The sequence below is a fragment of the Malaclemys terrapin genome, chromosome 3 (genome assembly GCF_027887155.1).
Source record: "Malaclemys terrapin pileata isolate rMalTer1 chromosome 3, rMalTer1.hap1, whole genome shotgun sequence".
In the NCBI taxonomy this organism is placed as follows: domain Eukaryota; kingdom Metazoa; phylum Chordata; order Testudines; family Emydidae; genus Malaclemys; species Malaclemys terrapin.
In genome coordinates this window covers 200,787,705-200,812,478 of record NC_071507.1, presented here as the reverse complement: position 1 = coordinate 200,812,478, position 24,774 = coordinate 200,787,705, and the positions used below count along the sequence as shown (strand labels likewise).

The window sequence follows — 24,774 nt, the reverse complement described above, 5'->3', positions numbered from 1 at the left end:
GTCTGTAATTCAAACTTGCCTATGGGGTGTATTATTTTTAAAAATTCCCCCATCGATTCACAGTTCCTCTTCCAGCTGCTTTTATCCTCACGTCCCCATAGTCTGGGACACTTTGGGTCACTCTCACATGTGGGGGGAGGAGTCATTTCGTGGAAGGGAGAAGGGAAAGCTGATGGGGGGGAGATTGAGATGGGGGGGGGACAGGGAAGGAAGAAATCTGAGTGGGAAGGAAGTGAAGGGACAAGGAAGGAGCCCCATTGTAAAATGGGTGCAGGAGGTGGGGGATTCTATAGAGGCAGGAAGAGAAGAGAGGAAGATTATGAAGGGGGAGACCTTGGAAGGAATGAGACTCATAAAGGACAGAAATGTGGGGTGGTTACAGGGGGGGCGTGAATTAGTCGGGGGGGGGAGGGTCTCTCTCTCTCTCTCTCTCCTCCCCCAGGGGGTGTCGACCAGTCACTATCTCCCCCCCCCCCCCAGCGAGGGGAGTGGGGGGGCATTGGCCCGTCACTGTCTCCCCCCCCCTCAGGGGGGGTCGGTCGATGTCTCCCCCCGCCCCTCGGATGGGGAGGCTGTTGGTCAGCGTCTCCCCCCTCAGCGAGGGGCAGGGAGCAGGGTCGGTCGGTGGCTCTCCCCACTTCGCTCCCTTTCCCCCCTGGGCCGGGCGCGCAGGGGGCTGGGCTGGGCTGGGCTGCACTCACCTCTCCTGTTCATGGGACGGACCCGCACCGCCACCTTCACTTTAGAGTCACCCATCCCGCCGCCGCTCCTCCGACTCTCCCTCCTCCTCGGCTTCCGTCTGCCAAGGAGGCACGGGACACCCTGCCGGCAGGGGGAAGCGGAGGGCGGAGCCTCGGGACTCCGTGCGGGAGGGAACGGGACTACAGCCCCCAGCGGGCAACGCGCCACGCCTCGGGCCGAGAGGGTCAGGAGGACGTGATGCGTGCTGGGAAGCGTAGTCCCGCGCGTGCCTGTGACTCAGCGTAGAGCGTTGCATGCTGGGACATGTAGTCCCTTGAGGATGCAGGGACCGTATTAGGTGGTGCCCCGGCCTTCTGGGCCGCTCGCCTCGGGCCTCCGGCAGGCTGGAGCTCCTCCCCCTGCTCCTGCTCCCCCTCCCCTGCTGCCCCGCGCGCCGCTCCGCAGCGCTCTGCTCTGAGCGGCACGGCAAGGGGGCCAGGGGGCCGGAGAAGGGGCAGGGAGGTTCTGGAGGGGGCGGTCCAGAGACAGGGAGCGGGGTTGGATGGGTCGGGAGTTCGCGGGGGGGGGGGGTCTGTCTGGGGGTGGGGATAAGGTTTTGGGCAGTCAGGATACAGGTAGGGGGTGGAGTCCTAGGGGGCAGTTAGGGTGGGGAGGGTCTCAGGAGGGGGCAGTCAGGGGACAGGGAGCAGAGGGGTTTAGATGGGTCAGGAGTTCTGGGGGGGGCTGTCAGGGGGTGGGGGTGTGGATAAGGGTTGGGGCAGTCAGGGGACAGGTAGGGGGGTAGGGTCCTAGGGGGCCAGTTAGGATGGGGGGAAGGTCTCAGGAGGCGGCAGTCAGGGGACAAGGAACAGGGAGGCTTAGGTAGGGGGTGGAGTCCTGGGGGACAGTTAGGGGCAGGGGTCCCAGGAGGGGGCAGTCAGGGGACAAGGAGTGGGGGGGAGGGTTGGGGGTTCTGAGGGGGCAGGAAGTGGGAGGGAGTGGAAGGGGCAGGGGCAGGGCTAGGGCAGGACGGGGGCAGGGCTAGGGCGGGACTCTTCCCGTCCTCTTTTTTGATTGTTGAAATATGGTAACCCTATCCATTCCTAGCTCTGGCACTGACCTTGGGCAAGCCTTTCCACCCCTCTGTATCTCAGTTCCCTGTCTATACCAGGGAGAGTGAAAGTCACCCTTCTACAAAGTACATGGATAATACTAGTACTTCCTTCTGGGGGGAGAGCACAGTTTACTGGTTGGAGCAGGACATCAGAACAATACCACTTTCTGCATTAATCCAAAATTTCCTCAATTTATCTTCTCCTCAATTAGTTTTTCAGACACATACAACTCTCCCACTTCAAACAAGCAAGCAAGCAATAACCCCTCTGAATTAATCAGGCTATTTTGCCTACAGGCTAAGATGAAGAGAGAAAAAAAAGAGTGATCAACTTATTTGTATTTTTGAAAGCTTGTGAAGAGCTCAGACAAGAACAGAGCCATATTAGCACATACCTAAATAGACAGTGTTCTGTTCCCAGCTCTGGAAAACACATTCGGTCTAGTGGTTATTGATACAAGAGACTGGGAGAAGGTCAGAACTGCTGCTGAGTGGTATCCCTGGCTCTGGAAGGGCCAGGTGGTGTGGTGGTGGCTGCACATCTGATTTCGGACTAGTCGCTCCACCTCTCTGTGTTTTGCTATATAATAATACATACTGCCCACCTCAAGCTAGAGATCATGGCTGTAGTATGTAGCCACCTGATCATCCACCTTCAAATCACTCCTTGGTACTCTCCTTTGCTGTGATGCCTACAAAAACATGACAACGGTTAGGCTGTTGCTGTGTAAAAACCACTACCTCTTATGCTGACCAATACTGTCTCATTGTTTACTTGTACGCCCCCGTCTGTCTACATCCATCTGTTGTCTTTTGTTTTATACTTAGATTGTAAGCTCCTTAGAGCAGGGACCGTCTTTTTGTTCTGTTTTTGTACAGTGCTTAGCCCAATAGGGTCCCAGTCCATGACTAGGGCCCCTACTCACTGTGGAAATGCAAATGATAATAAATGTAAAAATATAAATTATTTATATCACCGTATTCCCCTGCTTCACCTCATATTCACTCCCTTCAAGCACCAGGAAACGTGCACATTATAGACTATAAAGTGCTTCCTGTGTGCTCTTTTTACTAGTCCTATTTGATTAGAAAACAAATTCTCCATCTGGGAGCAGCAATATCCCAGTGAATCTTTCAGAGAGGTTTGCAAAGTTTCTGAGTTTTCCCATAAAAATCTTTACAAATACAAATATGGGTTTTTTTATTGTAATATTTAACATGGGAAGCCAATGATTTAGAAATGGTGTATAATACCTTTACATAACGGTATCAAGGAGAAGTACACCGATATAAAGAATATATGGGAAATGGAAAAGTTTGAGAATTAATAGTTTCGAGATATAATATTTTGGCATATGCCTGCTGCTTAGAGATAGGGGTGAGAAAAAAGGGCCTGGCTACACTACAAGATTTACTAAATCAAGAGAACACATTATAAAAACATGGTACTGCCTTGGCCATGTAACAATTGTTTGTTGTAGATTGTCTGTGGCATCAAGCTCTGTTATCACCATGTTACAGAGCATGTTAAAGACCAGGGACTATAATAAAGTTCCATAATATGGTTAGAAGAAGAATTAGGTCTGTCTTCGCAAAAAGACCAATCTGTGTTATTCTGCCAGGGCACTACCAAGACACACACTGTCCAAACACAACATGTTTTATAATGAAGACAGACCCAGCATTTCACTAATGATATTTAAAGATGATTTTAACAATGTTACATCCTAGCTACATTAGCTAGTTCAACTGTGTTTCCAGATACCATTTTTAAAACCCTGTTTGGGAACCAATGCATACAAGGCCTTGAAATCTCACTCATTTAAATGTCATGGTTGAACAGCTCTGTAGTTTCTATTCTTTTTCAAAAAAAAAAAAAAAGGATTCTTTCTCTGTCTCTCTGAAAGGCCAGATTGCAGGGAGGGCAGAAAAAAAAATCTCTTAGAATTGTAATACTTTAGCTCTTCAACATGGAAGTCAGGGATAAAGCTTTGTAACAGAATGATAGAGACTCAAAAACAAAACGAAACCCAGATTCAAATGGTTTCAGAATAAGATTTACTTTAAGTGCATACTTTCCATCCAGAAGACTGGGACCCCAACGGGGGGAAGGATAGCTCACTGGTTTGAGCATTAGCCTGCTAAACCCAAGATTGTGAGTTTAATCCTTGAGGGGGCCATTTAGGGATCTGAGGCAAAAAAATTGGTCCCACTAGTGAAGGCAGAGGACTGGACTTGACCTTTCAAGGTCCCTTCCAGTTCTATGAGATAGGTATATCTCCATATATTATTATTAACTTAAAATATATCACTTCACCCCTACCAACCCGAAGAATAGCTTGTCCAGGTAAACAGAATACAAATATTCAAATTGGCATTTAACATACACTAGAACTAACATTGGGAAAAAATGCCATGGCATCTTGAAATTGACCATAAGGGTCAAGATGCTGGTTTTCTCACTTTCTTAAAGACCAAAGATAATTCCACAGGGCTAGCAGGTCATACCAATCAGGGAAGTGGAAAAAAAACAGTAACAAGAATTAAACAGGTTTGGGGCATTATAGAGGGGAATCCCAAACTCCAAGCATGCTGTGTTCAGACTAAAGCATATGTCTACACGAAGAGATGACCAATTTGTCATAGCAGACTGCCAAACCAGGGGGATACTGCTAAACTGATCTGTTCAGGTGGTCCCTCCCTACATTTGTGAGCAATGGCCCTCCCAAGTGGCTTCAATGGGACCGTGCTTTAAACTTCTGTGGTATTTTCTAGCTAAGTATTATACTTAACAATGTCTTGAGGTTCAGAAAATGTTTGTAAAGATAAATATTACCCCCACTCTACACATGGGGAAAGTGGCCAGTGATTCAAAGTACCGTAGTATTTGGGTGTCCAACATGAGACACTAAAGACCTGATTTAAATAAATGTAAAGGGACTACCAAGATGTTCACATACCAAAATTGATTGACAGGGTTATCTAATTACTGTAATTTCTCTCTCGTTCCCCCATCTTCCTTTCCATTGTCTGTCACTCTTACGCACTATTTCATAGGTAAAATTAGATTATAAACTCTTTGGGGCAAGGATAATATACTGTCTTATTATTTGTTAAGAAAAGAACATTATGTTTTGAATGCTGTATAACTAAATTATAATGAATGCATGAAATATTTTAATTGATATTTTGCTAAAATTTGCACTCCTGTAGATGCAGAACTTTTTATTAAAACTTGCAAAACTTCCCAATCAATCTTACATCAGAATCTTAATTGCCAGGAACCCAGGAGAAACTGAATCCACATTATGGAGAGCATGGTCTCTTATGTAATATTTGCTGTTTTCTGCGGGTTTATTTAAAGACAATGAAGGGTCTAGTCCTTTGGGCTGAAAAGAATCTTCACAAATGTAATGACCAGGGCTTCTCTAGACTAGGAAAATTTAATTACAACTTGTATTTACCTATGCAGGAGTAGGGAGACCAGATGTCCCGATTTTATAGGGACAGTCCCAATTTTTGGGTCTTTCTCTTATATAGGCTCCTATTAACTCCCGCCCCTGTCCCGATTTTTCACTCTTGCTGTCTGGTCACCCTATGCAGGAGTGTTGTAAGCAAGACACGAGAAATAATTCTTCCGCTCTATTCTGTGCTGATTAGGCCTCATCTGGAGTATTGTGTCCAGTTCTGGGCACCACATAGGGTGACTAGATGACAAAAACAAAATATCGGGACACATAGGGGGTAAGGAAGCCGCCAAAGCAAAAAAACAAAAAAAGCCGGAGCGCCGACGAAGCCAAATATCGGGACAAATGGCATCCCGACAATACATCCGTCGGGACGCGGAACAAACAGCTGAATATCAGGACAGTCCCGATTTTGTCGGGACGTCTGGTCACCCTAGCACAGTGGTTCCCAAACTGGGGTTCGTGAACCCCTGGGGGTTCACAAAATGTTACAGGGGGTTCTCGGGAAAAAATTCCCTAAGGGCGGACAGAGCTGCCTTAGGGACCCTGAGCAGCATGGGACCAGGATCCCGGAGCCCCTGGACTTCCAAGAGCTAAGCAGATCAAAGCAAGCACATCTATCACACTGAGGAGATTTAAACTTCAAGACTCCTTAGAAGAAATGGAAAGGGAAGTGGATATTTTTTGCTGTTTTTAAAATTAAATAGGCAGCTAATATTGTTTTTAAAATTATTATGAAGAACAAGTTTAAGCTTTGTTGTAACGTGTGTTGTTTGCTTGAACTGCTCATAGGGTGACCAGATGAGATGAAGAAAATATTGGGACACCGGGGTGGGAGGCAAAAAAAAAAAAAAAAGCCGGCGCAAAATATTGGGACAAAAATTGCATCCCAACCGATCTCTGGGACAAACAGCTCAAAATCGGGACGTCTGGTCACCCTAACTGCTCAAGACCTGAATGCTTGTATAAGAGGAACTCTTTGAGTTGGCTTCTTAGATACCTTCATGCTGTTTCACATCTGATACTTCTTGATAAAACATAGGAGCCTTGTCTTATAACAAGCTTATTCAAAGTGATACAAGCTACGAAAGTGAGATCTTGGAAGAGTGTTGCCATTTTCATAATGTAATAAAATACTGTACTGATAAATAATAACTAATAATAAATAGTGTGTAATAAGCATGTAATAAAAACAACTTTTATATTTGCAAGATCACTGCTTTTATAATTTATTCTCAGGTAAAGGAGAAAATCCCTGGAAATATTCTTATTTAGGAGGGGGTTCGCGAAACTTGACATTTTGGTGAAAGGGGTTCACAGGTTGTTAAAGTTTGGGAACCACTGCCCTAGCACCACATTTTAGGAAAGATGTGGACAAATTGGAGAAAATCCAGAGAAGAGCAACAAAAATGATTAAAGATCTAGAAAACATGACCTGTGAGGGAAGATTGAAAAAATTGGGTTTGTTTAATCTGGAAAGAGAAGACTGAGAGGGGACATGATAAGAGTTTTCAAGTACATAAAAGATTATTACAAGGAGGAGGGAGAAAAATTGTTCTTCTTAACTTCTGAGGATAGGACAAGAAGCAATGGGCTTAAAATTGCAGCAAGGGAGGTTTAGGTTGGACATTAGGAAAAACTTCCTAGCTGTCAGGGTGGTTAAGCACTGGAATAAATAGCCTAGGGAGACTGTGGATTCTCCATCACTGGAGATTTTTAAGAGTAGGTTAGACAAACACCTGTCAGGGATGGTTTAGATAATACTTAGTCCTGCTATGAGTGCAGGGGACTGGACTAGATGACCTCTTGAGGTCCCTTCCAGTCCTATAATTCTATACATTAGAACCTGTCAAAATTTCCCTAATGTAGACATGCTGTACAACAATCAGTTGCACTAGGGGTTTATACTAGTGCAGTTACATTAATGTAGTTACTCCAGTGAGAATTTCCCTAATCTAGGACCACTGAGAATTTCCCTAATCTGGGTCTGGTCCACCCTTAAAATGTAGGTTGACCTAGCTACATTGCTCAAGGCTGTGAAAAATTGTGCCCTATGCGATATAGTTAGATCGACCTAATCCCCAGTGTAGACACAGCTAGGTCAATGGAACAATTCTTCTGTCAACCTAGCCACTGCCTCTTGGAGAAGTAGATTACCTACATCGACAGCAAAACCTCTTCCATCAATGTAGGAAGCGTCTACACTACAGCAGCACAGCTGTAGTGCCATAGCTGTGCCACTGTAGCACCTATAGTGTAGACATAACCCAGGACAAACCTTTTAGTCTCACCGTGTAGGGAATTGTCTGTAACTAAACAATAGTAATAGAAAATGTGTGAATTATATTCCTTCCCCACCCTATTCACTATAATGATTCAAGGATTAGCTCCAGCTATTTAAATACTAATATAATTAAGTAACAAACAACCATCAGGGGAAGACATTACTTTCCCCTCCCATTCATTTATTTAGCTCCTGTCTTCAACACTTTATACCCAAGTCAAAGAGCCCAGTTGCTCTTGTTATGCCACCTAATTACAAGTCCACTGTGACTGGACTGTCCAAGGCCTGGTCTACACTTAAAATTTAGATTAACCTAGCTACCTTGCTCAAGGATGTGAAAAATTCACACCCATGAGCACCAAAGTTAAGCCAACCTAACCCCAGTACAGATGAGTCTAGGTCATGGGAGAATTCTTCTGTTGATCTAGCTATTGCCACTCAAGGAAGTGGGTTACCAATAATTGATGAAAAATCCCTTTCCATTGCTTGTGGAAGTATTCACACTATGGGCACTATGCCCGTAGTGTAGACATGGCCTATGGCTTTAACAGGGACAACGTTACCCTGGTTGTTTTGAGTCAATCGAAGCACCACCAAGGACCCCCTTTATCCACACTAGCCATGTTGAATGGGGGTGAGAATATCTGCAGATTTGCCTGAGACCTGTCCTAGCAATCTGTTCAAAGGGAGGGAGAGGCCTTCATTTTTTAGGAGTCATTGTATGATTATGAAACGGGGACTATGATTTTTGATTGGACAGAACTATATTTTACTGCACAGTGGAAAACGCTGCAGATTTCTGTCCTCATCCAGAGCGGAAATATCACCAAAAAAAGTCAGGCCTATTTTAAACTCACATCATTTGTGAGAGGGCATATCAAAAGAGAAGCATCAATTATTAATGTGCTATAGACCTAGTTCCTGTCCATAAATCATTCAGGCTTAGGAAAGCTAAAGCAGAGGCTCTTGTAGCAACATTTCTGGCCAAGTCACAAGCAGATATGCTAGAAATTTCATGAGACACTATTTGTACAAGTTTGCAGGTTCAAGAGGTTCATGTATGCTTTGGAGAAGCATTCCCTGTGTTCCCTGTCATGGGAAGGTTTGTCGAATCAAGGCACTGAGACGCTCTAGGGAGATACATAGTGCAGAGCTTTATTGATCATGTTCTCATTTCATGGGTAATACAATACAACAACTGAACTCACGTTGCAGCATTCACAGGGTACAGAGCAAAAACTGAGATGGATTATCTGTAGAACACCCTTTTTTGTTTATTCCAAAGTCCTCATCGGGAATTTTGAGGGGAGTATATCCAGAGCATTACAGAATCCTATATTTTGGATGATTATCCAGAATGAATCCCAAAATCCATACATGGGCTCCAGTCATATAATCATAGAAGATTAGGATTGGAAGAGACCTCAGGAGGTCATCTAGTCCCACCCCCTGCTCAAAGCCCAGTCCCAACTAAATCGTCCCAGCCAGGGCTTTGTCAAGCCGGGTCTTAAAAACCTCTAAGGATGGAGATTCCACCACCTCCCTAGGTAACCCATTCCAGTGCTTCACCACCCTCCTAGTGAAATAGTGTTTCCTAATATCCAACTTAGACCTCCCCCACTGCAACTTGAGACCATTGCTCCTTGTTCTGTCATCTGCCACCACTGAGAACAGCCGAGCTCCATCCTCTTTGGAACCCCCCTTCAGGTCGTTGAAGGCTGCTATCAAATCCCCCCTCATTCTTCTCTTCAGTCCTGCAAAAAGAACCATGAAGGTGGATCCCTGCATCTAAATGGAGCCCCATTAAAGCCAACGAGACTCTGCATGGGTCCAGCATTCCGGTATAATGGTACTCTTTGCAGAAATGGGGTCCTTTTGATCCGTTGCAGAATTGGGGCACGTTCACTTCTAATACAAGTCCATCCTTCTGAATGGCAATACAGGACCCTACCACTAGAGCATATGCATGTACTAAGATTCCCCCACGTAGTTGATATATTTAAGTGTTTGCAGGAGGGGGCCTTATGAGTTAGATTTAATGTCCCTACTTTGTGGATCAAGGATCATTTTGTTTTTATCAGCTGTTCAATTTGCTGACAAGCTTTCTTATTCAACACAACTGGTTTCTCAGATTTTGTTAGAAATTATTCTTTCTCCAATTAAAGGCTTGACATTTTGATTTGAGGATAAATTGGATTTGGTGTCTTTAAAGACGTTTGAACGACAGTAAAAGAACAGCATTAGCGGGAAATTATGTGATGGGAAGTCAAGAAAAAGTTGCAGTTCTGGAAACACAAGAAGAAAGCACAAAGACATCTATTGAAACATAGAACAACTGAAGTTTTAGAGAATTATGCCAAAGCTTGCAGTATTTATTCCCTTGGTTTTCTGTGAGAGACGAATTCCCTTGTCACCAAAGATTGGCATATTTTATAGCCTTATCTGCTGAATCACATTATTGTTTCACATCAGCAGAGCAGGAGCGACCTGCAAGAGCCAGGGTTTCTTTTGCAGACTAGAGATAGACCCAAGCTAAAACCCTGGATTCAAAGACCTTCAGGATTTGGAGGGGATGTTAAGTTCAAAGTCCAAATCCAGATTTCAATTTTCCAGCTGCCTCTATATTAATGAATAATAATATTGTATTAATAATATGTGGCACATATATAGCAAATAATGGGCTAGATTAAAACACTAGAGCCAAACACCACTACATTTAGACGGTTGGTGGTTTGACATTCAGACCTAGGAGAGTCTTAAAAACATGGATGTTATCTTCACCTGGTACAGATACAGAATTTATTAATAAATTCAGGGTTTAAAAATGGCCAATTGCAAACTCGGCATCTGCAGACAAGAGCGACACCTAGTGGCTGAGGAGCATGGGTGAATTCAGGTCTCTGTTGCCTGCAGTTTTCTTTTCTTTTCCGGTTTTTAAATACTGTCGTTTTATTAGCTTCTTTTAAGGAAAAATAAACATCTTCCAAAAACCTTATAGCAAAAGAAGGACAAATCTACTCTTGTTTTAGGCACATGATGTTACATCAGCAACAGAACACACATAAGTGGCAAAATTACTGCTGGAGGGGAGAAAGGTGATTCTCATTTGAACCCTGCCTATGTTAGGTTTCTTTCCTGATGGAGTGGGGGGTAACTGACTCTCCTTGTAGCTGTGGGCCAGAGTGACAGCTCCCTTGCTTAGCAGGGAATATTTACGAAAGTAATAGTGAGGGGAAACGTTTTAAAGTCAGGTGGGGATTTGCCTCCCTTCCTTATAACAAACACCACCTTTCTGCTCTGGGACTGCTGGTTCCAGTGAGCTCTTCCTCGCTTCCCTGTGAAAGGGCAAAGGGATCATAGCCATAGGCGTAATTTGACTTCTATATTTGTAGGTGGGTGGAGCTCCAGCCAGGCCAATGAGACCATGAGGGGACGGGGGGGGGGGGGGAGGGGGGCAAATTCCATGCCTGCCCAAGGCTTGCAGTTTGGGTGGGCAACGCCCCCCACGTCACCCAAACTACACCCATGACCACAGCCAGTATGCGTGCCCACCTTTCAGGGGCCAAAATGTCCAAATGTCTGCACTGCTGTTAGACAGCCCACTAGGCCCAACCCTGCAAGCCCAAGTCAGCTGGTATAGGCCAGCCATGGGTTTTTAGCAGCGTAGACATACCCAGTGTGGGGGCCTGTGTCTAAACTCCGTGTAAAGTAACTCTCCAAAGTGCTGAAGGCAAGTTGAATGCACAGGGTGAAATCCTGGGCCCCTGGAAATCAATGGGAATTTTTCCCTAGACTTCAGTGGAGAAAGGGTTTCACATACAGTACTTAAGCGAGGCTTCACTAGGCTTGTCTACACTTGGGCCTTGTCTTCACAAGTCAAAATGGTGGGTTTTTTAATCATGTTTTAGCTAACATGATAACTGACACATGGTAAATTCCCAGGGTGAACAAGACAGTGGTAGTTTTACCCTGTGTTAGCGGTAAACCCTAGGTTCCCCCCTTGCCTTGTCCAAGGGTATGTCTACATTGCAATTAGACACCCATGGCTGGCCCATGCTGGTTGACTCAGGCTCCCAGGGCTTGCAGCCCAAGCCCTGTGAGCCCAAGTCAGCTGGCATGGAACAGCTGCAGGGTTTTAATTGCAGTATAGACGTACCCCAAGAATGCCCAATTCTTAACATTGAGTTAATTGATTGATAATTATTAACCAGCCTCTACAAACATATTAATTACCTTGAGTTAATTGTTAATACATTAACTGGACATTTTAAAAATTTTGTTTAGACACCCCCTGTAGTCCTGCCAACCCCAAGCATTCAAAATCCTGAGTCAGTCTCCCAAAAGTCACGAGACTGGCTTTAAGACAATACATTTTTGGTCCTTTTATTTGCCTTTTGATTTTTAAGCCTTTAGGATTGACATTTTCTAGCGTTCCTCCACAACCATGAGGGCTAGAAATCACTTTGTTTTGTATTTTTTAAAATGATAGCAGAGATGCTCATGTAGTAATGTCACTCCAGGAGTTGCAGCTTTTAGAAGGATGCCAAACACCATGAGACTCATGCTAAACATCACAAGAGTTGGCAACGCAGCCACTGGAAGCTGGCATCTCAGCCCTACCCTGAAAATGTTATTTCCTAAGGTATAAAGCAGCTTCGCTACTAAAATCAAAAGCCCTCGTGGTATTTCCTCTGTAACTGAGACTTGATATTACCAGTTCCATAAGGTGCCTGCCAATATTTGGGTGTGTTAAACAGGGGAAATTAGGGATGAGGGCAGGAAGTGAAGAAACAGGCACGCATTTTTAAAATTCCATTGAAATTAATTAGGCGTTAGCCTCGTTCTGATCCAGATGTGAACTCCCATTGTAGAGCTATGGCCCTAGTCTGAAATTCAGATCTTGATCCTGGTTCCAATCCCAATCCCCTCCCACACTGAAGTTTGCGGAATTTGCATCTGGGAGTTTTGCTTAATCCGCTGTGTCTAATTGCAATACTTTGGAGTAGTAGGGGACCTGTTTGGAGAGACAAAGTGATGTGCTCAGACATGATGGTGATGGGTGGTAATATTAAACATTAAGAAACTGTGAAAGCGTAAATATTAAAAAATAATGGGTGTCCCTCCTAAATAGGACCGCCTGGCAAGGGAAGAGTGAGAGATTTGGCTCTCTCATTTCGTTTCCAAAGCGTTCAAAAAGAAAAGGAACCACATTACAATGAGCAAAATAAGTCAGCTACTGACCTCTGGTGGAGCTAATTACACTGGTCTACAATTTTGGAGAAGTCGTCTGCTTCAGAGATAAAATGTGCTATTTATTATGTATTTTGATGTGCTGAATTCAAATATGACAATTAAAACAACTGATTGGCTACTCTTTCTAAGATATTTAAGTTTTTACATTTTATGTCTATGTATATTGTGTAGATAGTAGAGTTTTAATCATAAATTATAAACCTAGGTCTTTTCATGTGTTTATGGTTGCTTTACATGATAATATTTCACCTGTCCTGTTTATGTAACACTTTAAAAATCAGCAAAAGGGTTATATAAATAAAATTTATTATGAAACAAAAGGCAAAAAACTATTATGTACATAGTTTAGTCCTATTCAGTGTCTACTCGGAGCTTCTTGGCTTGTCTCTTGTATTCATTAAATGGAGCTTCTCTTGTCTCTATCCAGCAATAGTCTGCAAGCATTGATGGGCTCCATTTGCCCTGATAGCGTTTCTCCATTGTTGCAATGTCCTGGTGAAATCGCTCGCCGTGCTCGTCGCTCACTGCTCCGCAGTTCGGTGGAAAAAAATCTAGATGAGAGTGCAAAAAATGTATCTTTAGTGATATGTTGCAACCAAGGCTTTTGTATGCCTTGAGGAGGTTTTCCACTAACAACCTGTAGTTGTCTGCCTTGTTGTTTCCGAGAAAATTTATTGCCACTAACTGGAAGGCTTTCCATGCCGTCTTTTCCTTGCCACGCAGTGCATGGTCAAATGCATCATCTCAAAGAAGTTCACGAATCTGAGGATCAACAAAGACAACTTCCTTTATCTTAGCTTCACTTAACCTTGGAAATTTTCCATGGAGGTACTTGAAAGCTGCTTGTGTTTTGTCAATGGCCTTGACAAAGTTCTTCATCAGACCCAGCTTGATGTGTAAGGGTGGTAACAAAATCTTCCTTGATTCAACAAGTGGTGGATGCTGAACACTTTTCCTCCCAGGCACCAGTGACTGTCGGAGTGGCCAGTCTTTCTTGATGTAGTGGGAATCTCTTGCACGACTATCCCATTCGCAGAGAAAACAGCAGTACTTTGTGTATCCAGTCTGCAGACCAAGCAAGAGAGCAACAACCTTCAAATCGTCACAAAGCTGCCACTGATGTTGGTCATAGTTTATGCACCTCAAAAATTGTTTCATGTTGTCATAGGTTTCCTTCATATGGACTGCATGACCAACTGGAATTGATGGCAAAACATTGCCATTATGCAGTAAAACAGCTTTAAGACTCGTCTTCGATGAATCAATGAACAGTCTCCACTCATCTGGATCGTGAACGATGTTGAGGGCTGCCATCACACCATCGATGTTGTTGCAGGCTACAAGATCACCTTCCATGAAGAAGAATGGGACAAGATCCTTTTGACGGTCACAGAACATGGAAACCCTAACATCACCTGCCGGGAGATTCCACTGCTGTAGTCTGGAGCCCAACAGCTCTGCCTTGTTCTTGGGTAGTTCCAAATCCCTGACACGGTCATTCAGTTCACCTTGTGTTATGAGGTGTGGTTCAGAGGAGGAGGATGGGAGAAAATGTGGGTCCTGTGACATTGATGGTTCAGGACCAGAAGTTTCATCCTCTTCCTCTTCCTCGTCTGACTCAAGTGAGAATGATTCTGGTGCATTAGGAACCGGCAGTCCTTCTCCGTGGGGTACTGGGCGTATAGCTGATGGAATGTTTGGATAATGCACAGTCCACTTTTTCTTCTTTGACACACCTTTCCCAACTGGAGGCACCATGCAGAAGTAACAATTGCTAGTATGATCTGTTGGCTCTCTCCAAATCATTGGCACCGCAAAAGGCATAGATTTCCTTTTCCTGTTCAACCACTGGCGAAGATTTGTTGCACAAGTGTTGCAGCATATGTGTGGGGCCCACCTCTTGTCCTGATCTCCAATTTTGCAGCCAAAATAAAGGTGATAGGCTTTCTTAACCATAGTGGTTATACTGCGCTTTTGTGATGCAAAAGTCACTTCACCACAAACATAGCAGAAGTTATCTGCACTGTTCACACAAGTACGAGGCATCTCTGCTCACTTTGGCTAACCAGAAATGTGTCCCTTTGCAAAATCAAACACTGAGAAATAAGAGAGCACGACCCTGTATGATTTCTAGAGCTGATATAGGGCAATTTGTTCAGCAGAGTGATGTAAGCTTCGTTATGATTGCATCATCCATGACTTCTAGGAATAACATGATGCAATTCATATCATGTATGACGCAATACCAGCTTCAGATTGCATCATTCATTGTTTTGCCTAAAAAGCAAGTACTGTCCAAACCCAGTCATAGATTTCTTCATAGATCCAGTCAAAGATGTATTTTAGTCATTTCTGGTTTAAATTGAGATCCCTTCCCTTTATAACTCACTTATCCTCCGCCATTCCCAAGTCAAGGGTCGTATATACTGACCCAATAGCATATCTTGAAAACTAGAGCCAATCAACAATTTTAAGCATCATTTTCGTTCTCAGTGACCCAGAATTAGTGAAGTTTGACTACATTTATTTCAGAAGCATTTTGGCTGTAGAGCAGTGTTATCATTGCACAGGACTAGACCTACCCAGCGAGGCAAAGAATAGTGCTGCTGGGGTAGATGCCAGAGTCACAAGATCATCTATTCACTTGTCTTTACCTCATTAGTCCATCCCACTTCAGGCTCAACCCCCTCGTGCAGAATTTCTCCTTTTTTATTGCTTTTTCCAGTCTTTCTTTTAAAGTGATGGGGCTTCTACCACCTCCCTGGAGAGACTATTCCACAGCCAAATACATTTTATTGCTACAATGTTGCTACAATGATGCTCAGTAGATATGGGGCCGAGACACTAAATCTGGATCCAGATCCAAAATGTCACAAAGTTCAGAGGTGTATGGATGGGGAGTTTTGGTTCTAGCCCTTCTATGACTTTTCCTTTTTAATAGTTTCACCTCATTGTATGTTATTAGCAGAGAAAAGCCAAAACTCTGAATTGTGGAACGTTCAGATTGGAAATGACTCATCCTAGCGTCATGGAGGAAATATCCAGCAGGGCTGGAAATAGAACTCATGTCCCGCTTGTCTACACAAGTATTTAGTTCATGGCAAGCAGGACTGTGAATCTCCTTCTCATGAGCCTGCCTTGGACCAACTGTCCGGTGCACAGTTTGTTAATGCACTTTGATTAGGCCTCTTTGAAAGAGGAGTACCTCGAAGTGCATTAACCAACTGTTAATACACATCAGCAGGGTGCACCCGGATAGTTCACCCAAGGGAGGCTAGTGCGGGGTTAATTCAAATCCCAGCTTGAAACAAACTAAATGTTCTTGTAGACAAGCTTTCTATTCTGTTCCTTAACCACAAGATCATCCTTTCCATCATGTGCAGAATATAAATCATAGAATCAGAGGACTGGAAGGGACCTCAAGAAGTCATCAAGTCCAGTCCCCTGCACTCATGGCAGAACTAATTATTATCTAGACTAGGGATTCTCAAACTTCATTGCATTGCGACCCTCTTCTAACAAGAAAAATTACTACACGACCCCAGGAGTGGGGGGGGGGGGGACTGAAGCCCGAGCCTTCCCAAGCCTCACCATCCCACATCAGGGCCAAAGCCAAAGCTCCACCGCCCAGGGCAGGGGACCAAAGCAGAAGCCCAAGGGTTTCAGTCCTAGGTGGGGGCCTGTAACCTGAGCCCCATTACCCAGGGCTGAAGACCTCGGGCTTCGGCTCTGGCCCTGGGGCTCGGACTTCAGCTTCGGCCCCAGGCCCCAGCAAGTCTAATGCCAACCCTGGTGACCCCATTAAAATGGGGTCCTGACCCATGCTGGGTTCCCGTTGTTTGAGAACCATTAATTCTAGACCATCCCTGACAGGTGTTTGTCTAACCTGCTCTTAAAAATCTCCAATTATGGAGATTCCACAACCTCCCTAGACAATTTATTCTCGTGCTTAACTCCTGGAATAAATATATATACTCCTATAATAAATATAAAACAGAGGCACAAAAATGTGATGGTATTGTGAAAAAAGTCATCAGGAAACATCCTTTGTGCAGATATGGGCACTGCATGATTTTTACATATCAAGCAACTATACTTCAATTTACTTTGGGATCCAGTTCTAATATTGTTCAGCCCTTATCTGAATTAGTTCATATTTATTTAGTCTCAGGAAGATGTAAACCACTATTTTAGTGGGAATTGCCTCTACTCTCCGGTGCCACTTGTCTAGCACTTACCTCCTTCCTGTCCTTTTGTACTGCAGGAATGGCTCCAGAGAGCCAGTTCCGGTGACGGACATAGGAATTAACAGACTAGATCAGATCAGTGGTCCATCTGAAAGCGGCCAGTACCAGATGCTCCAAAGAAAGGTGCAAGAACTCCACAGTAAGCACTTGTGGAATAATCTCCCCCCCCCCCCCCCCCCAAGATGTCACCCTAACCCCTAATAATTAGAAGATGGCTTCAGATCTGAACCATGAGGTTTTATCTCCCTTCCAACACTCTTTTTGTTAGTATTCACTATGTAAATTCCCAGTCCCTCTGAATTCTTGGTTTCAGTGAAATCCTGTGGCAATCAGTTCCACAGTTTAATTACCCATTGTGTGAAAAAGTATTTCCTTTGGTAAATTTTGAATTGGATGGTGTTTTGGGAAACCAATAGCAACTGTATAATCAGATTTCCTCCACAATTATCTTCAGCCTCCATTGTCTGTGATCTAAGAGATGAAGCACAGAAGCATCAAATAGTGGTTAAGTGGTTGGAGAGTACACGTCCCAAGTGTAGAATTATTGTTAGAAAAGGACATTTTGGAATGACTAAATCTGCTATAAAAATATTTAAAAATAGACAAGAAAGGCCTCATATTTTACCAATAGGTTCCCAAAGATCTGATCCAATTCACGTTGAAGTCAATGTGATTTTTTCCTACTGACTTCACTGAAAGCTGCTTTTAACCCTACTTAGTTCATCACTGCTTGGCTAGTGCAAGATTGCTCTCTGTAGTGTGCCAAGTACTTTATCTAGTCCCCGCCACAACCACCCCACAAGTTTTTTCAGTTCATGAGGAATGGTTCACACGTATCTGAGGGCAGAACTTGGTCAGTAATGTTTATCTGCAAGTTAAGTGCTCCTAGGATTTTGCTTAACAAATCACCCAGCACCAGAAAAATATTTTAACTGATCCATAGCTTCTAAGGCAGGGTGGGCAAAGTTTTTGGCCCGAGGGCCACATCTGAGTGGGGAAATTGCATGCAGGGCCATGAATGTAGGGCTGGGGCAGGGGATTGGGGTGTGGGAGGGGGTGTGGTGTGCAGGAAGGGGCTCAGGGCAAGGGGTTGGGGCAGAGAAGGGGTGCGGGATGTAAGGGGGGCTCAGGGAATGGGGTTGGGGTGCAGGGGGGTGCAGAGTGTGGGCAGGGGCTCAGGGCAGGGGGGTTGGGTGTGGCAGGGGGCTCAGGGCAGGGATGCGGGGTGCAGGAGGGGTTCGGGGTGTGGGCTCTGGCCTGGCGCCGCTTACCTGGAGCAGCTCCAGGGTCGTAGCGGCATGCACTGGGGCCAGGGCAGGCTCCCTGCCCGCGCTGACCCCGCGCTGCTCCCGGATGCGGCCGGCACCACGTCCCTGTGGCCCCTGGGCTGATGGGCTGGATCTGGGCCGTAGTTTGCCCACCCCTGTTCTAAGGCCAGAAGAGACCATTACAATCACCTAGTACAACCCCCTCTATAACACAGCATTGAATTTCACCCACTGATTCCTGCTTCATACCCATAACTTCTGGTTGAGCTAAAGCACATTTTACAGAAAGACATCCAATCTTGATTTGAGGACTTCAAGTGATGGTGAATTCACCACATCTCTTGGTAAATGATTAATTTCCCTCACTGTTAAACATTGTGCCTTATTTCCAGTTTCAGTTTGTCTAACTTTAGCTTCCAGCCACTGGATCTTATTCTGCCCGTATCTGCCTTGTCTTTTAAATAATTTCAAAGAGCCAATTGTTTCCCCACCTTCTCCCGTTTTCCTAAAGACAGCGTGAGGGATGGGTTAGGGCAGGGGTCAGCAACCTTTCAGAAGTGATGTGCCGAGTATTCATTTATTCACCCTAATTTAAGGTTTTGCGTGCCAGTAATACATTTTAACATTTTTAGAAGGTCTCTTGCTATAAGTCTATAATATATAACTAAACTATTGTTATATGTAAAGTACATAAGGTTTTTAAAATGTTTAAGAAGCTTCATTTAAAATTAAATTAAAATACAGAGCCCCACGGACCGGTGGCCAGGACCTGGGCAGTGTGAGTGCCACTAAAAATCAGCTCGCATGTCGCCTTCGGCCATAGGTTGCCTACCCCTGGGCTAGGGGCTTGACCCAGCTCCCACTGAGAGTTAGTAGGAGTTGGACCAGACCTTAGATTATCTCAGATCTTTTCCCTTCCATTTTTAGTTTCCATGGTTTTGTATATTGTTCAATAGAGAATGATTACAGGACGACGTCTAAAAAGGTTCTTTGCTGCCATCTTTATAGTGCAGCAGAAACCAACACATCTGCCTTTTCTTGATTTCCTGGCATCCCTGATGTACTTCGTGAGGATATGCACAGCTTTGGGAACACATGGCCCTTGTTTTTCCAGAGGTGCTTAGCACCCTCACCTTTCTGTTGCCTCCAGGAGAAGTTGAGAGTACGTAGCATCTCTGAAAAATCATACCAGCCATGCTTCTGAGTGCACTGCTGCTGTGGGACAGAAGGGGGAGCTCAGACTTTTTGGGTGTAATATCAGACTAGTGGGGAGTCACACAAAAATTCTTACAAACTGGTAGCTTTAAAAAAAATAAAAGATTGTCTCTAGTAGAAGTGACACACATCCCATCTAGGAGATAACAGCCCCCTTACAATCAAGATCACACTTATTATTCCATTATAACAATTTAATAGTAAGTAACAAGGAGTAATGGTCTCAAGGACAAGGAGTAATGGTCTCAAGTTGCAGTGGGGGAGGTCTAGGTTGGATATTAGGAAACACTGTTTCACTAGGAGGGTGGTGAAGCACTGGAATGGGTTACCTAGGGAGGTCATGGAATCTCCTTCCTTAGAGGTTTTTAAGGCCTGGCTTGACAAAGCCCTGGCTGGGATGATTTAGTTGGGAATTGGTCCTGCTTTGAGCAGGGGGTTGGATTAGATGACCTCCTGAGGTCCCTTCCAACCCTGATATTCTATGATTCTATGAAAATGTGAGATCTAAATAGGCTGATTGTAATTCTTTTTTTAACGAATATTTGGTGTAGGGGGGAGACATGCAATCTCATTAAATATATACAAAGAGTGAAAGACTCTATAGAAATAAAAAATATTTCAATGACATTTATTTTTGCAAACTTAATTGCATACCCAGTAGGACTTCAGAAGAAATAAATTACAGTACTAGGTTTATTATTTATATAGACTTGTGTACACGGTGCTTTCTGAACACTTAAGTAAAGGTTGCCCATTTGGTCTAAACTGTTAACCAAAATTCAGGGCATTGCAGCATTGTTCCCATCAGGATGGGGGGTGGGGGTGTGTGTGGAAATCAGTGCTATGAATCAGCAATGTTCTTGATGTAATCAGAAACACCTACAGGAAGCCCTGTTTATCTGACACAATCTCCCCAAGTCTGCCATTCTAGCAAGTTCTGTGCCCAAGCAGCTCAGGCCCTCTGCTTCCTCTCACACTCACCCTTACAACTCCTCCTTTTGGCTTTTCTCCTCCAGCCCGCAACTAATCTCTGCATTTGGAACCAGGGAAGCTCCTTGGTCCATTTAAATTCTGACCTGCCCCATGCCCCACCCCCCTTCCTTGTGGTCTGCAATTGCTTTTACTACATAAAGGGGCTTGAGTGCTCCTTCTGATGAGTGTGAAAGAGTGCATGGCCCACCCATTGGCTTTAACAAGGTTTGTGATTGTCTTTGGATCTAAGGGCAGGTCTACACTTAACACGGTGCAGTGGCACAACTGTGCCACTAGTGCTTCAGTGGAGATGCTACTACGCTGACAGGAGAGCTTCTCCCATTGGCGTAGTTAATCCACCTTTGCGAGACGGTAGCTATGTTGATGCAGAAAAACTCCCCTGTTGACATAAGGCTTTCTACACTGGGGTTATTACCGCGTTATATCCGAATTCGTGTTATATCGGGTCGCGTGATATCGGGGTAGAGGTGTACAACATAGAATGCAATACATATGAAAATGTAGAAAAACATCCAAAATGTTGAATAAATTTCAATTGGTATTCTATTGTTTAACAGTGCGATTAAAACTGCAATTAATCAACAGCCCTAATATATATAAAAGGGCTGTCAATTAATTGCAGTTAACTCACACGATTGACTCAAAAAAATTAGTTTATATATATATATATATATATATATATATATATATTACAGATAAGCCTCTTACTTCATTGGTTTTCCGGCTTTTAAACTTGTTTGTAAGTCTACCCATTGTCATTTACTCTTCCTAGTTACACAAGTGAAGAGCTGGACACTCCCCTCTTTAGATTAAGTTTGTCTCATGATTTTAGAGCAGGACAGGACACAGCTAGAACAGCACACCTGGAATCTCATTGATGTGTTGTAGGCAGCTGGCCTGTCTCCCCAGACCATGAAGGACTCACTACCACACCCAGTCTTTCAGCCTTTCTTCCAGGACACATTTTTATTAGTTCAAACAAAAACTCACAAGGTAATACAAAACAATCAAAGCAGTCTTCTGGATCTCAGTAGTGCATGTAGCCATGTGACTACACATCTGTCACGTGTTGCTTGTTCTCTCATTGTCTCCCCAGAGAAAGAGAAACGTGTGCAATGGAGTGTCTTGTTTTGGTTTTTATTAAATAAATATACCTGTCAATGTGTGTGTGTATTAGAGACGGCAAGATCAAAGAAATACACCTTGCACTTGAAGCAGAAAGTGTTGAGATTTGTGATGGGTGTTGGTTCCTGGGGTAGGTCACTCCACACCTCATGGACCACCTCTTCTGTCTCCTGCATGGACAAATTTTATTCTTATTGTTGCGAGTTACATGGTGCCAGAGAAGCAAAGTTGTCAACCATGGCTTTTGTCCTCGACCTTTAGATAGTCTTTTAGGTATCCTGAGCCCACACCATGGATTGCTTGGAAGATAAGGACCGAGATCTTGAACTTGATTTGAAATTCGGTGGGAAGCCAGTTTAGAGAGCAGAGGACAGGTGTGAAATGCTTACTACTGTACATGTTCTTGTGCCATCTACAAACAAACATTTTAACTATATACACATATACAAACAGAGCGCTCTAGTAACTACACCAAAAAGCAGCACCGCTGTCTCGATCTGACAGTAGAAGAGAAGGTGGGTGTTTTGGGGTTTTTTTAACTTTCCCCACTCCCAGCAGAAAATTTGCTAATTTTAAAGGAAAGTTGCTAGTGCATAGATACCCATCATGCTTCCTTGTGGTCATACTGGTTTTTACTTCCTACTTTAAAAAAGCCCAATTGGGGCTATTGTGAACTACCAATTAAAGAACTTGAATAAAAAGAGAAAGTATAAAAGCCTAAAAGACTACGGGGTGGAAAGTCCTATTGAAAATTCCAGTTTGAAGGCAGTTCCTCTTTTAAAGGCAAAGCATCAGATGAGGAAGAATAATGTAATATAATCATTTATAGTATCTTTCAACAAATACGCCTCTCGGAACATTGCAGGGCCTGATTCTGGACTCAGCCCCCGAGCTGGGTCATGCTGGGACACTTATGGTCCCCACCCTTCTAGAGTGCAACAAACAGAAGGTCCCGTAAGCTGGTGCCAAGGACCAGCGCCCTGTTTGCCCCTAGAATCAGCCCTACTAGGACTCTGTACTAAGCAGCTACTGACTGCCCTCCCGCTGCTTTCACAGAGCAACTTCTTCCAGGGCTTTGTTCCAGCTCCCCGAGTGGCCTCCAACCAGCCAGCAGCTGATACAGAACCCTCTACAGGTTTCAGGGTAGCAGCCATGTTAGTCTGTATCCTCAAAAAGAACAGGAGTACTTGTGGCACCTTAAGCTTATGCTCTAATAAATTTGTTAGTCTCTAAGGTGCCACAAGTACTCCTGTTCTTTTTGAGAACCCTCTACAGACTCCCTGGCCATCTTCCTGCTGGGTCTATCGATGGTCTGCCAATTGGCTGCTGAGGCTGTATCTACCCCATCTCTTCACTCCTTAGTGGCTGTGGCATGACCGGGTTTATACACCCTGTCACAGTGACCTGGCTCTCTATTTAGGAATGTTATTTCCTGGGTCTGTGACCTGTTGGGAGCTGGGATTTTGGGGTTCCATTCCCGGATGTGCTACTGCTTCTTTGCATGGCTCTAGGCAGGTCACATAACTTCTCCATTCCCCAGTCTACCCAGCTGGTAAATGGATGTTTTAATAGTATCCACAGGGGAGATGTGAGGGTTAATTAACATTGGCAGAGTGATTTGAGATCCTTGGGTGTAAAGTGCTATATCAATGCGAAATGTGTTATAATAGGCCTGATCCTGCAGACTTCTCATGGTCCTATGAGTAATCCCATTGGCACTATTTGTGTGATGAAGGGTTAGAAGTACAGGCCCAGTGTTAGCTGTGTCAATGAACAGGTCTATCTCTGTCTCTGTATTGCAGGTATTTACACACAGGGCCCCTCAGTCACTGTATCTAGGCCTTGTAGTAGCTAGGCCATGTGAGGATTTGAAGGCTGAGGCCACGGGCAGCTGGAAGGACTCATCCTGAGAAAGTGATCCTAATGGTAGAGATCATGTGGGAACCACGTATTGTGCCCTCTACTAAGAGAAGGGAAAATCATGTAGTTTTCTTTGATCATCTGCTCCGTGCGGCCAAGTCTAGAAAGGGATAAGCAAAAGGGACAGTATGGTGTGTCCATAATGGAACCACCCTGTAAATGTCTGTAGCAGGGTGGTCACCTGCTCAGGCCCTGAAAGGGTTACAGGCAGCCCTGGGAGAGGACTGGGGCTGCAAGCCAAAGACTAGGCTGATGGGGAAGGCAGCCACAGCTGGGGCCACGCCCCAATCAGGCCACAGCTGGCCCTATAAAAGGCTGTGGGCCAGGAGCTCTGAGAGTCTCTCTTTAGTTGTAGAGAGAGACAGGCCTGGCTGCTTGCAAGCTCAGCAGGGTACCTAGAGTGGAGCAGGGCTTGGGGAAGGCCAGAGGAGCTGACAAGCTCCAGCCTGAGAAACCCCTAGGCTGCAGGGTTTGCTGAAGGCCCAGACCAGGTACTGGGGTTGCAGAGGTGCAGCCCAGGATAGGCAAAGGCAGCAGGTCCAAACCCTCCTTGCCAATGATGAGCGGTACAGACGGCAGTCTGCCCCAGCGAGCAGGGGGCTAGATGGTGACTAGCAGCAGCCACTGAGGCAAGGTGGGGTAGAAGGTTGGGGGTTCCCTGGGGACAGGGTGACCAGATGTCCTGATTTTATAGGGACAGTCCTGATTTTTGGGTCTTCTTATATAGACTCCTATTATCCCCTCTCTCCCCCCCCCCCCCCCCCAGTCCTGATTTTTCACATTTGCTGTCTGGTCACCCGACCTGGGGAGGGGAGACCCAGAGACTGTGGGGGTACTGCAGAGGGCAGAACCCTGAGGTAGAGGGGCACCGGGGTCCGGGAGGGTCATGGGGGCCAGCTGCAAGCGGGACATCGGCCAGCAGAGGGCGCTCTGGAGCTGGAGAGCTAATTCCCAGGACACCCAGCAGGAGGTGCCACGCGGGTGAGTCGTCGCCTCCCTACAATGCCCCATATGCTAGTGGGGCTTGTGTGTCAGAGAGACAGAATAACAGGCAGAGAATGGGTCCCTTTATGCCATGTAGGATATCTGCAAGTGAAAGGGCTAAAGAACAGAAGTGAGCCCCTTAAAGTTTTAATGGCCATTCAGCTGATGTTTCCTGTTTTTTCCCTTCTGTGTTTTTTTCCAAATGACAGTATTAAGAGCGTAA

The 24,774-nt window shown here is 44.8% G+C and overlaps 1 protein-coding gene across 2 annotated transcripts in view; it reads right to left on the bottom strand.

Moving 5' to 3' along the window:
- Positions 1–795, bottom strand: part of KIF13B (kinesin family member 13B) — a 191,934-nt gene extending 191,139 nt beyond the window's left edge. For both annotated transcript variants that reach the window (XM_054021922.1, XM_054021923.1), the window contains exon 1: positions 702–795. In XM_054021922.1, the coding sequence (XP_053877897.1) occupies positions 702–756 (55 nt within the window). In that variant the 5' untranslated portion in view covers positions 757–795. The remainder of the gene's footprint in view (positions 1–701) is intronic.
- Between the last annotated feature and the right edge of the window lie 23,979 nt (positions 796–24,774).